The 12690-nt window shown below is 49.4% G+C and overlaps 1 protein-coding gene across 1 annotated transcript in view; it reads left to right on the forward strand.

The window, feature by feature from the left end:
- EDEM3 (ER degradation enhancing alpha-mannosidase like protein 3) overlaps window positions 1-12690 on the forward strand; it is a 501369-nt gene that overhangs the window by 412434 nt on the left and 76245 nt on the right. The window contains exon 18 of the mRNA XM_078641446.1: window positions 11537-11702. Coding sequence (XP_078497572.1) covers window positions 11537-11702 — 166 coding nt within the window. The remainder of the gene's footprint in view (window positions 1-11536; window positions 11703-12690) is intronic.

The raw sequence follows: 12690 nt of genomic DNA on the forward strand, positions 1-12690 counted from the left end.
CTGTTTGTGTGGCCTATAAAACTCTGATGCAGAAGGGTCCAGCTTTTCTTCAGAATCTCTTTGTGTGGTATCAGCCAGCTAGACAGCTCCGTTCAACGGGAGCAACATTGCTGGTGGTGCCCAAAATTCGGACCTTGCACTGGGGCGGGCGGAGCTTTCAGTACAGTACTTCCAAACTGTGGAACTCTCTTCCATCAGAGATTAGGAATGTCAGCTCCCTCCTGAGTTTTAGAAAAAACTTGAAAACTTGGTTGTTTCAGTGAGGGGCGTATTGCAGGTTGCTTGTTGTCCTTAGCGCCTAGACACCGTTTTTGGTATTTGTGCGCTTTATAAATAGCATTATCATTATCATTATCAAAACGTTGCACACATCAAAGCCCAAAAATGGTTGACATGAGTTTTCACAGCATGTGAATCTACAGCAGCACATGCCACGAACAGATGCTTAAAGGATACAATATATTTTCTTTCTGTTCTCTTTAACCGTAGCAAGTACATTGAATTGCAGTGTTTCACTGCTAAAGAGCTATATCTTTGCTTAACCGAAAGCAAGTTAATTTTACAGACCAACCCAAATGCCAAAAGTCCGTTGAGACATTCACTTGCATGAACTTGTCATCCTGAGATCTTCTCCCTCAATCCATCCACTTCTGCAGAGAGGTCCTTGACACTTGCTATGCCCACATGTACATCAGGTTATTTATAGACAAAACCAAGGACTTTTCTTCTTCAAATCAATTATTTGTCTCATTCGACCATCCAGGAAGTTGTCCTAACGAGGCCTTTGCTTGGTGGCTGTCTGCCTGTATTACCTTCTGTCACAACAAGGCAAAGTGTCCACTTTAGAGCAGAGTGAGTGTGCACTCTACCAGAAGCATGACACCAACAGCTGCACTGTATGCTAGTGTCTCTGAAGGGCATTTGCTATGCATCCATGTGGATAAGTATGCATACCCTCACCAGGTTTTACTGCTTGGCAGAGGAACAAGCGGTGCTACCCAATGCAACCTGTGTCAATAAAGTGAGCAGACTTCCCGCTGTTTTCAAATGTTACACACTGCTTGCTATTATGGTTCAAACATATGAATATATTTGAAATTTCAAAATGCTGGAGAAGGAATTAGTCGCTACCTGTAACACTAGTTCTTCAGCTTTGGTGCCTTTCGTAGATTAACATATATCCCACCCTCCTCCCCAGTCAGTCTCACTGCTATTTTCACACTTGTACTATGACATCTGAGGTAAGATCGCCTCTAGAGGAAGTATGAGAGCTGAGCTCTTTCACTTAATTGGTCAAGATCAGGTTGTTTCAAATGAGGTCGATATGCTAAATGGTTTAGGACAACAGTTATAACCCTTCTTAATCTACATTACATAGTGGGGCAGTCCATGGGTTCTACTGAAACTGTATGCCCATGATGTCTTTGATATGACACAGTTGCTCCCTCCAGTAGATCTTGATGCACTCACAAGTCCCACCACATATGTCAATGGGATCCCTTCTTTGCACCCCATCTCCTCCAAACATCAGAGCCCCATACATAGCTTTCAACTGGACCACAGTTGGTTACCAGCACTGCATCACTTTATAGGCACACCCTCTTTGCAGTGAGTGTGAATAGATGAATTAGTTACTCTAAGCCAACGTTATATCCATGAACTTCCTGATGTATCCGCTCCTAAATCATCTTACCATGGGAGAGATTGAGAGTTGACTAACTTCAAGAGGTTTGTATAAACTGTATATAGCCTGACATCCCCCTCTCAGATATTTCCTCCGCCTTCTTAATTTCTGTTCTCTCTCACTCCTTTGCCAGTTCCCAACATGCCCAATGTAAGAGATTATTCAGAAAACATCTCTTGCTCAAAGCTAGATACCTAGTGAACATTGTTCTCTGCTTTTTTAGGATGCCATTGTCAAACAGGGAGACTAGTGTAACAAACAGACCACCAGCTCAGCTCAAGTATCCTTATCAGTTATGCTTGGCTTATTGTCTGGTCTGCGCTTCACCGGGGTCATGGGGGACAGATAAACCCTTTTATGCCATTAGTTTGTGGGGGTATCAATAGAAGGTGATGCAGAGGTATTCTACACAGTACCTGTTCCAACTTGCATCATGGTTTATCCTTGGTCGAGGAGAACTATCCGAGAGCTGCTGCTAAATAGTCGCAAGTACATATTTGTTGGGTGTCGGGGGATCCCGACCTCCCACATTAAGACGATCTGTTGAGGATCGACTTTGCAGCCCAAAGCACCTTATTATCCCGAAAAAAGTTCTAAAGCTGTTATTGGGTGGTTTCCTTGACATCTGTTGGTAACAATGTGGGTGGTTGTAGATCAGATTTAGCTAAAGTTTTCCTAAGGGATTTCCAATTGACTCTATCAAATGCTTTTTCTACAGAAAGTGAGCGAAGTAGTTGGGTGCTGTCTCAGATAGTTGTATGTAGGACATTGAAGGCCAACTTTGCTTTATCACCATTCTGTTTAATATGAAGCTTGCTTGGAAAGGGGGGGGGGGTCATATTCAGCCATATATTCTGAATTCTGAGGCTCTTTGTATAGAGCTTCACATCGCTATTTATGAGGGCTGTTGTTTGTAGGACCCACAGGATTTGGGGGTCCTTACATTTCAATAGAAATGTGAAAATGGCGAATATTAATATGAGAGTGAACTCGATTAGGCCTATGGTCAGTGCACCAGAATCTGAAAAGAAGTTATTCAGAGGGCTTCCTGGTTCCCTCTGGGAGCATGGATTAATAGATCCAACACTGGAATCAGTATGTGCTTATTAATACCAGATGTTTGATACCAAACATCTGTTTTCAGTAAAGCAATCCTGTAGCTGGGGAGCTCGTTTTCATTAGTGTCCAGCACACGTAATTAAAATGGCTTCCCTGGTCACTTGTACTGGCAGTAATAGAACTGACCAGCAGAGGGGTATATCTGCAAATGCAGATATGGCGATACATGTAGTATAGTGTACCCTGCCTTAAGGCTGTAAGGCCTGCTGTAGGAGTGACTTATCTATACTGCATACAGTGTCTGTGGGCATGGCACACAGGGATTTGGTGCCATGTCATGTTTTCACTTTGACCTGCACTAAGGCATGCAGCCTGCAGTGGCAGTCTGTATGTGTTTGTTGAGTAGCCCCTTAGGGTGTCACAATACATGCTGCAGCCCTTAAGGACCTTCTTTTGTCTCCTTGCTATAGGTACCAGGGTTACGACTTACTAGGAACTTACAGGGAGAGCTAAAGGTATTGCCAATTGGGTCACAATTGCACAGTTCTGAGAAAGAGATCTGGCGCTGGGGACCGGTTAGCAGGAACCCAGTGCACTCCCAGTCAAAAATTGGGAGTGACTATGTCAGAAAGGGAAACCTTCCTACACATGGCTATAGGGATAAATTGTGAAACTAAAGGATCTGTTGAAATATGCCAGAAGAGCCATATCTGAAAGAAACAGGTTAGTATTAGATTCCTTACCTTAGAATATCCCCAGGCGTCAGTCTGGATCCGGAAACATTTGCGTAGCAGTACCCCTGCGCGTCGGTAGGCGTCGTCTGCAGGCGTCCCCTGCGGCTCCGCGTCGTCGGCGTCGTGCGCCGTGATGACGTCGCTGGAGTATAAAGACGCCGCCTCCGCGCGCTGACGTCAGTTCTTCTTTTTTCCGCGCCAGTTAGCGCAGATCCGAAGAGCAGTACTCCGGTCTTTTGACCTAGTTTTTGTTACATCTAACTCTTCTTCAGGTGCCGGTAGGATGCCCGGTTTTAAAAGTTGCGACGGGTGCGACCGCCTGATGTCGGTCACCGACCACCATCGACTCTGCCTCCGGTGTCTGGGCCCGGACCACGACGTGGAGTCCTGCGTCGACTGCCGGGCCTTGACGAGTAAGGCTAGGCGGGAGCGGTCCCGCAAGCTGCTCGAGCTCCGGGTGTCGGCCCCGCGTCGAGAGCGGTCCCGGTCCGGTCGGAGGTCGAGGGAGCGGTCGAGAGAACGATCGCGGAGCCGCCATGAGCGCTCCGGGAGTCGCCACCATTCCTCCGGTTCCTCAGGTAAGCGACACAAGAAGTCGGGGCGTCGTCATCGTACCCCCGACTCCCCCCGACGCCCGCGTGATGCGGCCGGGGGTTCGGGTGGCCCCACCCCCGCGTGGGTCGCCGACGCCGTCTGCCCCATACCCGTCGGTCCCTGGGGAAGGCGCGTCGCGCGAGGAGATTGAGGAGTTCCTCATGGCTATGAGGGCGATGTCTCCTCCGGCGGGGCCTACGGCGCCTGCGGGCCCGTCGGTCCCGTCTGGGGGCCCGAGCGGTTCGGGTGCACCTGCCCCGATGCCGCCGGGTGCTCCGGCCCCGACGCCGCCGGTGGCTCTGGCCCCGGCGCCGCTGGGCCCTTCAGGGTCGTCGCCGGCTGGTCATCCGGCCTCTCCGGCGCCGATTCCATCGGGGCAACCCGTGGTGCCGCCTCCGCGCGGCGCCGTGACTCCGCCGTCGGTTCCGGCCGGCGTCGGGGCTCCGGCGCCGCGCGGCGCCACCCCCATTCCCTCTCTGACTCCTGACGCGGAGTCGGACCGGCATCGTCCGACGCAGAGTCCGGCGCCGTTGGGGCCCCTTGGCTCCGAGAAGCCGGTCTATATCGTTGATTCGAACTATGGCGATGAGGACGATTATGGAGAGGGTTGGGAGGGGTCTGAGGACCCTTTGTCACGAGCATGCCAGTACAACGTTGACTGGGTAGGTGACTTAGGTGATGCCAGTGGTCTGGACGAGTCGCCTAACCCTGGGTTTGTCTCGCCTCCCACTGTGGCGTCGGAGGCTGGGGCTGCCTATTCGGTGGTACTGATGAGGGCTGCCAAGGCCTTGAGCCTTGAGCTCCCCGTCGCTAAGGTGAAGCCTAACATCCTCACCGAGGTATTCAAACCGCAGTCATGCCCACAGGAGCCTCTGCTGCCGTTTAATGACGCCCTGACGGATGTCCTTTTGGGCACCTGGTCCAGGCCCGCTTCCGGTTCACCTGTTGACCGAAACGTTGCCAGGCGTCACCGTCCGTGTTCGGACGACCCTGCCTTCCTCTCCACCCATCCCTCCCCGGAGAGTCTGGTGATCCAAGCCTCCACTTCCCAGTCCGCATTCCCGACGGCCCCGCCCGATCGGGAATCTAAGCGATATGACCAGTTTGGCAAGAAGGTCTTCTCGTCTTTGAGTGCAGGACTGCGGTCTTGCAATACCGCATGCCTCTTAGGCCGCTACACCCACTCTCTGTGGGATACGGTCGCGGAGTGTCTGCCGCAATGCCCGCAGGAGGTGCGGGACAAGCTCAACCAGGCCTTGATTGAAGGCCGGGACGCGGCGAGGTATTCCATACGGTGTGGTCTTGACACGACCGACTCGCTGGGACGGGCGATGTCCACGACGGTGGCGATTCGTCGCCATGCTTGGCTGAGATCCGCCAACTTCTCGCCGGATGTCCAGAATGCCCTCATGGACATGCCTTTCGATGGCAGTCGCCTGTTCGGCGACAAAGCGGACAACGCGCTTGAGCGCTTCAAGGACTCCAGGGTCACGGCCAAGTCCTTGGGTCTCTCGACCCAGCGCCAGCAGACGGGTTCGTTTCGCTCCTTTCGTGGCCACGGAAGGGGCGGTCCCACACGTGCTGCCAGCCACGCACCGCAGAACGCTCCTCAGCGCGGTGGCGGCCGTGGATTCCGCCGGGGTGGCGGTAGGGGACAGCGGCGAGGTCAGTACACACCTCCCCCCGCAGCAGCCTCCAAATCTTCCTAGTCCGAGCTTTCGGGCCCATGTGACGCCAGTGGGTGGCAGGGTTCGCCATCACCACTCCCGCTGGCGCACGATCACGTCGGACAGGTGGGTGCTGCAGCTCGTCCGAAGGGGCTACTCCCTCCCCTTCGAGACCACTCCTCCAGCCATGCCACCGCAGAACCACCGTGTGTCGGGGGACCACTTGACACTTCTGCAGGAGGAAGTTACGGCCCTCTTGGCCAAGGGGTCCATCGAGCGCGTTCCTGGGCCAGAAGTAGGGTGTGGTTGCTACTCCCACTACTTTCTGGTACCCAAGAAGGACAAAGGGGACCTGCGTCCTATCTTGGACCTACGGAACGTCAACGGCTTCCTCCGGAAGGAGAAGTTCAAGATGTTGACTTTGGCTCAGGTCTTGGCTGCTCTAGACCCACAAGACTGGATGGTAGCGTTGGACTTGCAGGATGCGTATTTTCACATCCCCGTCCTGCCGGCCCACCGGCGTTACCTGCGGTTCACGGTAGGCCACGAGCACTTTCAGTTTATCGTGCTCCCATTCGGCCTTACCAGCGCCCCACGGGTGTTCACGAAAGTGATGGTGGTGGTCGCAGCTCATCTGCGCCGGTTAGGGGTTTCAGTCTTCCCCTACCTCGACGACTGGTTGTTGAAGGCGGGCTCGCCCCAAACAGTCGTCCACCACCTTCAGATGACGGCAGACCTCCTGCACGAGCTGGGGTTTTCTATCAATGTGCCGAAATCACACCTGTGTCCCTCCCAAAAGCTCCTTTTCATCGGAGCGGTTCTCGACTCGGCGCAGTTTCGGGTTTATCCTCCGGAACGGCGGGTCCGGGATATTCAGGCTCTGATTCCCATCTTTCAGCCGTTGTCCCGGGTTTCGGTCAGGTTGACGCTGCGGCTTCTGGGGCTGATGGCCTCCTGCATCCTTCTGGTGCATCACGCCAGATGGCGGATGCGGGCTCTGCAGTGGGACCTGAAGTTTCAGTGGGCCCAGCATCAGGGCAACCTGTCCGACCATGTCCTGATCTCGGAGGGCACTGCGAGACAGTTGCAGTGGTGGCTTACGAGCCGCGATTGGGTCAGAGGCAGATCCCTCTCCCTTCCCCAACCGGAGCACGTAGTTGTGACGGACGCGTCCCTCCAGGGCTGGGGAGGCCACTTGGGAGAGGCGGAGATCAGAGGCATCTGGTCTCCGGCGGAGTCCCGGCTCCATATCAACATGTTGGAGCTGCGGGCGATTCGCCTAGCACTGAAGGCATTCCTCCCCTTTGTCAACGGGAGTGTAGTGCAGGTGTTCACGGACAACACCACCGCCATGTGGTACTGCAACAAACAGAGCGGTGTGGGGTCGTGGACCCTTTGCCAGGAGGCTCTGCGCCTCTGGCAATGGCTGGAACGTCAGAGCGTGACTCTGACGGTTCAACACCTGGCAGGTTCTCTGAACGCCAGGGCGGACGAACTCAGCCGTCGGTGCTCGGTGGATCACGAATGGCGTCTGAACTCGGACGTGGCGAAAGGTCTCTTTCTGCAATGGGGAGAGCCTTGGTTAGATCTATTCGCCACAGAAGAGAACTCGCAATGTCATCAGTTCTGCGCGTTGGAGTTTCCAAGACGGCACTCGCTCGGCGACGCCTTTCGGCGCGAGTGGAGTTGTGGTCTGTTGTACGCCTTTCCGCCTATACCACTTCTGCCCAGAGTGCTGAAGAAGATCAGGCGCGACCGGGCCCAAGTTATCCTTGTGGCTCCGGACTGGGCTCGAAGATACTGGTATCCCGAGCTACTCAGCATGTCAGTCGGTCCCTCGATCCGCCTGCCCCTTCAGGAGGACCTTCTGTCGCAGCAGCAGGGGACGGTCCTCCACCCGAACCTGTCCAGCCTCCACCTCCATGCGTGGAGATTGAGCAGCGACAGTTGAGGCCATTCGACTTGCCTCCTGAAGTCTGTGATGTGATTCTGGCAGCCAGGCGTCCCTCCACAAAGTCGGTATACGCCTGCCGGTGGAACAGATTTGTGGCATGGTGCACAGCAAAGGCTGTGGATCCCCTTTCTGCCCCTCTTTCCGAGGTTCTCCTCTTCCTTCTTTCTCTTGCCCAGCAGGGCTCTGCTCTGGGCACTATCAAGGGCTACCTTTCTGCCCTTTCCGCCTTCTTAAGGCTACCTGATCAGCCATCTTTATTCAAGTCCCCTATTGTACTGAGATTCTTGAAAGGCATCACGCACATGTATCCACCTGTTCCGTTCGTGATGCCTCAGTGGGACTTGAACCTGGTTCTGACATTCTTGATGTGTGCTCCCTTTGAGCCGCTTCATTCCTGTCCTCTCCGTCTTCTCACTTTAAAGACGGCCTTCCTGGTTGCCATCACCTCTGCCAGGAGAGTGAGTGAGCTCCAGGCTCTTTCTGTTAAACCTCCTTTCTTGTCCGTTCATCCTGACAAGGTGGTTCTTAGGACTAGACCTTCTTTCCTGCCCAAAGTAGTTTCTGCTTTTCACATTGGGCAGTCCATCACCTTACCCTCCTTCTTCCCGCCTCCGCATCCTTCAAAAGATGAAGAGCGGCTCCATCGTCTGGACCCAAAGCGTGCGCTTTCATTTTATATGGATCGCACACGCCAGTTCCGGGTGGATGGCCAACTGTTTGTTGGCTACGTGGGTGAGAAGAAGGGAAGGGCGGTACAGAAACGAACCATCTCTCGGTGGGTCGTCCTGTGCATCAAAGCATGCTACTCTTTGGCTCTGAAGGAGCCTCCTGTTGGGCTGAGGGCCCATTCCACTCGGGCCACGGCGGCTACTACTGCCCTGGGCCGGGGAGTCCCTTTGCAGGACATTTGCCAGGCGGCTACGTGGGCCTCGCTGCACACCTTTGCGAGGCATTACTGCCTGGACAGTCAAGTCCGGAGGGACGGCTTCTTTGGCCGTTCGGTCCTCCAGGATTTTCTGGTGTAGGATTGTATTGGTTCGCAGACCCACCAGCGGGGTTGGTATTGCTGGGGTATCTATTCTAAGGTAAGGAATCTAATACTAACCTGTTTCTTTCAGATGAACAAGTTACTTACCTTCGGTAACGATATATCTGTAAGAAACAGTAGTTAGTATTAGATTCCTTACCGCCCCACCCATCCTCCCCGTTCTGCGAACTGATACCTTGGGTTAAGGACATCCCTTTCAGGGCCCTAGTTTCAAATGGCACCAGTGTTAGTTCTCACACGGCTCTGCGTGTTCTGGCGCGGAAAAGCTGTGTGCAAAGAACTGACGTCAGCGCGCGGAGGCGGCGTCTATATACTCCAGCGACGTCATCACGGCGCACGACGCCGACGACGCGGAGCCGCAGGGGACGCCTGCAGACGACGCCTACCGACGCGCAGGGGTACTGCTACGCAAAAGTTTCCGGATCCAGACTGACGCCTGGGGATATTCTAAGGTAAGGAATCTAATACTAACTACTGTTTCTTACAGATATATCGTTACCGAAGGTAAGTAAGTAACTTGTTCATTAATAATTTGAAAGCTTTAGGCTGAAGTAAGGGTACTTTCTGTGGAACCTTTAATGCCAGTTCCTTTAATGTGAAGCTATTCTGGTGCATGTAAACTTCTATGAGGTGGTCTGTAAGAAAAGATTTTGGTAATTTTAGGGCACTTCCTTTACAGCTTTAGTCACACAATAAAAAAAGAGGTTGGGCGATACTATGTTGAAGGCATAAAAGAAATCTAAAAGTATGAGAGCAGCCTGGTTATCTTTGTCCAAAGGCCTATTCAGATTATCCAGTGCAGCCACCAAAATAGATTCTGCTCTATGCACTTGCCTGTCAGCCCCATCAGGATCTAGGCAGGTGGAAGACTCTTAAGAGGTTTCAAAGTTCGAAATTGACAGCACTTTCTATGAGTTTGGCCTTCACCTATAGGAGATGGGGCAATAGTTGGCCAGATCAGGAGATTTTACATAAGGTAATTTTAACATGTGCATTCTGATGACTTGTTCATTGGGTTTACGTTAAGGTGGAGAAGTACGTGGATTCTGATTGAAGAAGTGCTCAAGAGGAGACCAGATTTGATTTGACCTCAGTTTATCATTAGTGAAACTCTGGGTGAGAGGGTCAAATGCCAATAAAAATCGAGGTGCATAAAGTACAGCGCAAGTGGTGGTGTGAATGATGACTGCTTTAAGAGGAGACCTTGTCAGATCACAAGAGTCAAATATTTTATTAATTTGAAAGTGAAAGACTTCTCGCAGATCTTATGAGCAGGAAAGAATAGAGGATTCCACACTTAGTGTGGAGAACTCCTAAATAATAGTAAGAATTTCCTTTCAATTGGGTGCTGAATAGGTGCATGAAAAAAGTGGCACAGATAGTTTTAATGTCATTTAATTTTATAGCTGGCGTGTTTCTGATGGTCCGGTGTTTTCAGGTAAGGGCGGGAGTTAAGGGGAAATGTTCTGCTTTCTTCAGCTTTATATCTCATCCCAAAGGGCAGGCATGTACCATTATTTATTTTGTATTGTTAGGCAGCTGGCTTGTATTTTAAGAAAGGTGCACTGTTTTAGTGGTGATGCTGATCCAAGTGCTAAATGTATTGAATTTCATGGCCCAAACTAATCATGGCAGAATTTCTCTCAAGATATACTATTACAATTGACTTATTCGCTGGGTCTCAACAATTTGACTGGCTGGGGGGGAAAGTGGTACAGGAAGCGTTTTAGCCAGATGGTCAATATTAGGACATTGGGCAGTTTAAGTCGTACTCTCAATAGTGAATATTATGAGATAAAGGATATAGCCTGCAGTGTGGGTGGAAGATTTAATGAATGTGGTTAGGTCAAAGCTGGAACACACATGCAAAACATCAGTTATGTCTAGGAGTGAGTCTGCATTCACCCAAAAGCTAAAGACACCCCCAGAATTAGAAAATGTGGTGCTTGTAGAGCAAAAGGAGTTGTACAGTCCAGGAATGAGGGCCCAAAGCTGGTGAAACACCAGGAAAAGGGTGAGGTGCCATACTGACAAACATTTGATTAGGTTAACGGATCTATTATTTGTAAGATGTTCTGCACTCTAGAACAGGTAGTTTAATAACAGAAACATTTCAATAACCTACACAACTTAAAGATGAGACTACCACCAGTTCTGTCAGTGTGGTCCATGTGCAATATTTGGTATTGTTTCATCCATCACTCTGGCTTCCTGAAGTTAAGTGACATTAGTGACTAATAATCGAAGTTAGGTTTCCTAAGCAGGTTAAGCACTTATTTGTTATCTATTGTGAATTGAAGATTACACTAAGGGGTCACCAGGAATTCTTCAATTCAGTGGTATGTTTAGCTGGACACTTTGTAGCAGAAGGTGGGTAGGCAAGAGTTCACACTTTGCTGTGTCTGGGGGAGTGTGAATGGCCCTGTGTTTGGTGTTCCTTTGGGTTTATGCGAATGCACCCCCAGTAGGTTTTTGTTTCAGGTGAAGTCATCGGGGGGGGGGGGTACTATAAACCGCAGGGCTTAGAGTTGTTCATGGTCTCCAGTGGTGTGATAGTAGAAGATGCATCTTGACCCAACATTATCTGCTTTATGAGACTTGGAGCATTGCATATGGTATGGAATTTTACCATCTTTGACAGTCCTATTTGCCTTTGTGCTACCAAGATTACCAGCAAATCGTAAAGACAAGAAATTGTTTGATGCAGTCTCTCTGAGGCATCTTTAGTGGTTGATTATTCATTGTTACTTTTTATTACATTAACATTATATTAATCAATTGTAATTATGCCAACAGACAAGAGGGTTTGTTGCTTCCACTCAACCATACAATGGATGCTCTGAGATCACCAATCCTGCAGCAATATCGGGTAGGATTGCTATGATGCAGCGAGGCCAGTGTATGTTTGCTGAAAAGGCCAGAAATGCCCAAAAAGCTGGAGCGATAGGAGGCATTGTTATCGGTAAGTCACTCATGTACTTTTAAGCTTAGCTGCATTTTTTATTCTTTAACTAAGATCAAAGGATATTCCACTGTGGAAGTTTGCTCTTTCTCCACTTATCTTCTCATTTCCACTTCCATATTTTGGCAGTCCTATGGTTTCAACCAAGAATTTGTACTATGTCAGGTATATGACTTCTCAAGAGGTAGAATCTCTCTCATGGATTGGTACAGAGCTGTGGCAAAATTGTATCCAGTGAATTATACAGATGGCATTAGTGGAGAAGACACAATGAGACTAAAATTTGCATCTTAACTGACTGCATAGTTTGACTGCCTGTCAGAATTCAAGATCGAGAGATAAAGTAGAAGCAATGACTTTCTACACAATAGAGATGTATTATAGGAAAACCTGGTTCAGGTTTTGAAGTTATCTATTCAAAAACTTATACATTCCCCAAGGATCTGCAATCTCATCACTTATCCATGTAAAAATGTTCTGATGGAAGCTTCTTTCTGCAGATAACTCACTTTATCATTATCTTTAGTCGCCTGACTGGATCTGGAGAAAAAAAATCACCCGCAACAGCTCTCCAGTTCCTCGCAGCTTCAGCCTCTAATATAATGACATCATGATATATATATATATATATGTGTGTATATATATGTGTGTGTATGTATATATGTGTGTGAATGTATATATGTATGTATATATATTTATATATATTTATATATATATATGTATGTATATATATATGTATGTATATATATATGTATGTATATATATATATGTATGTATATATATATGTATGTATATATATATGTATGTATATATATATGTATGTATGTATATATGTATGTATGTATGTATGTATGTGTATATATATATATATATATATATATATATATATATATATATATATATATATATATCTCACTGCTGGCTTGTCCTCTTTTTCCACATCTCATAGGGACTAGTCCAAAGCTGATCTTGGTGTTTCATTCACAAA

The sequence above is a fragment of the Lissotriton helveticus genome, chromosome 1_1, assembly GCF_964261635.1.
Source record: "Lissotriton helveticus chromosome 1_1, aLisHel1.1, whole genome shotgun sequence".
Classification (NCBI taxonomy): domain Eukaryota; kingdom Metazoa; phylum Chordata; class Amphibia; order Caudata; family Salamandridae; genus Lissotriton; species Lissotriton helveticus.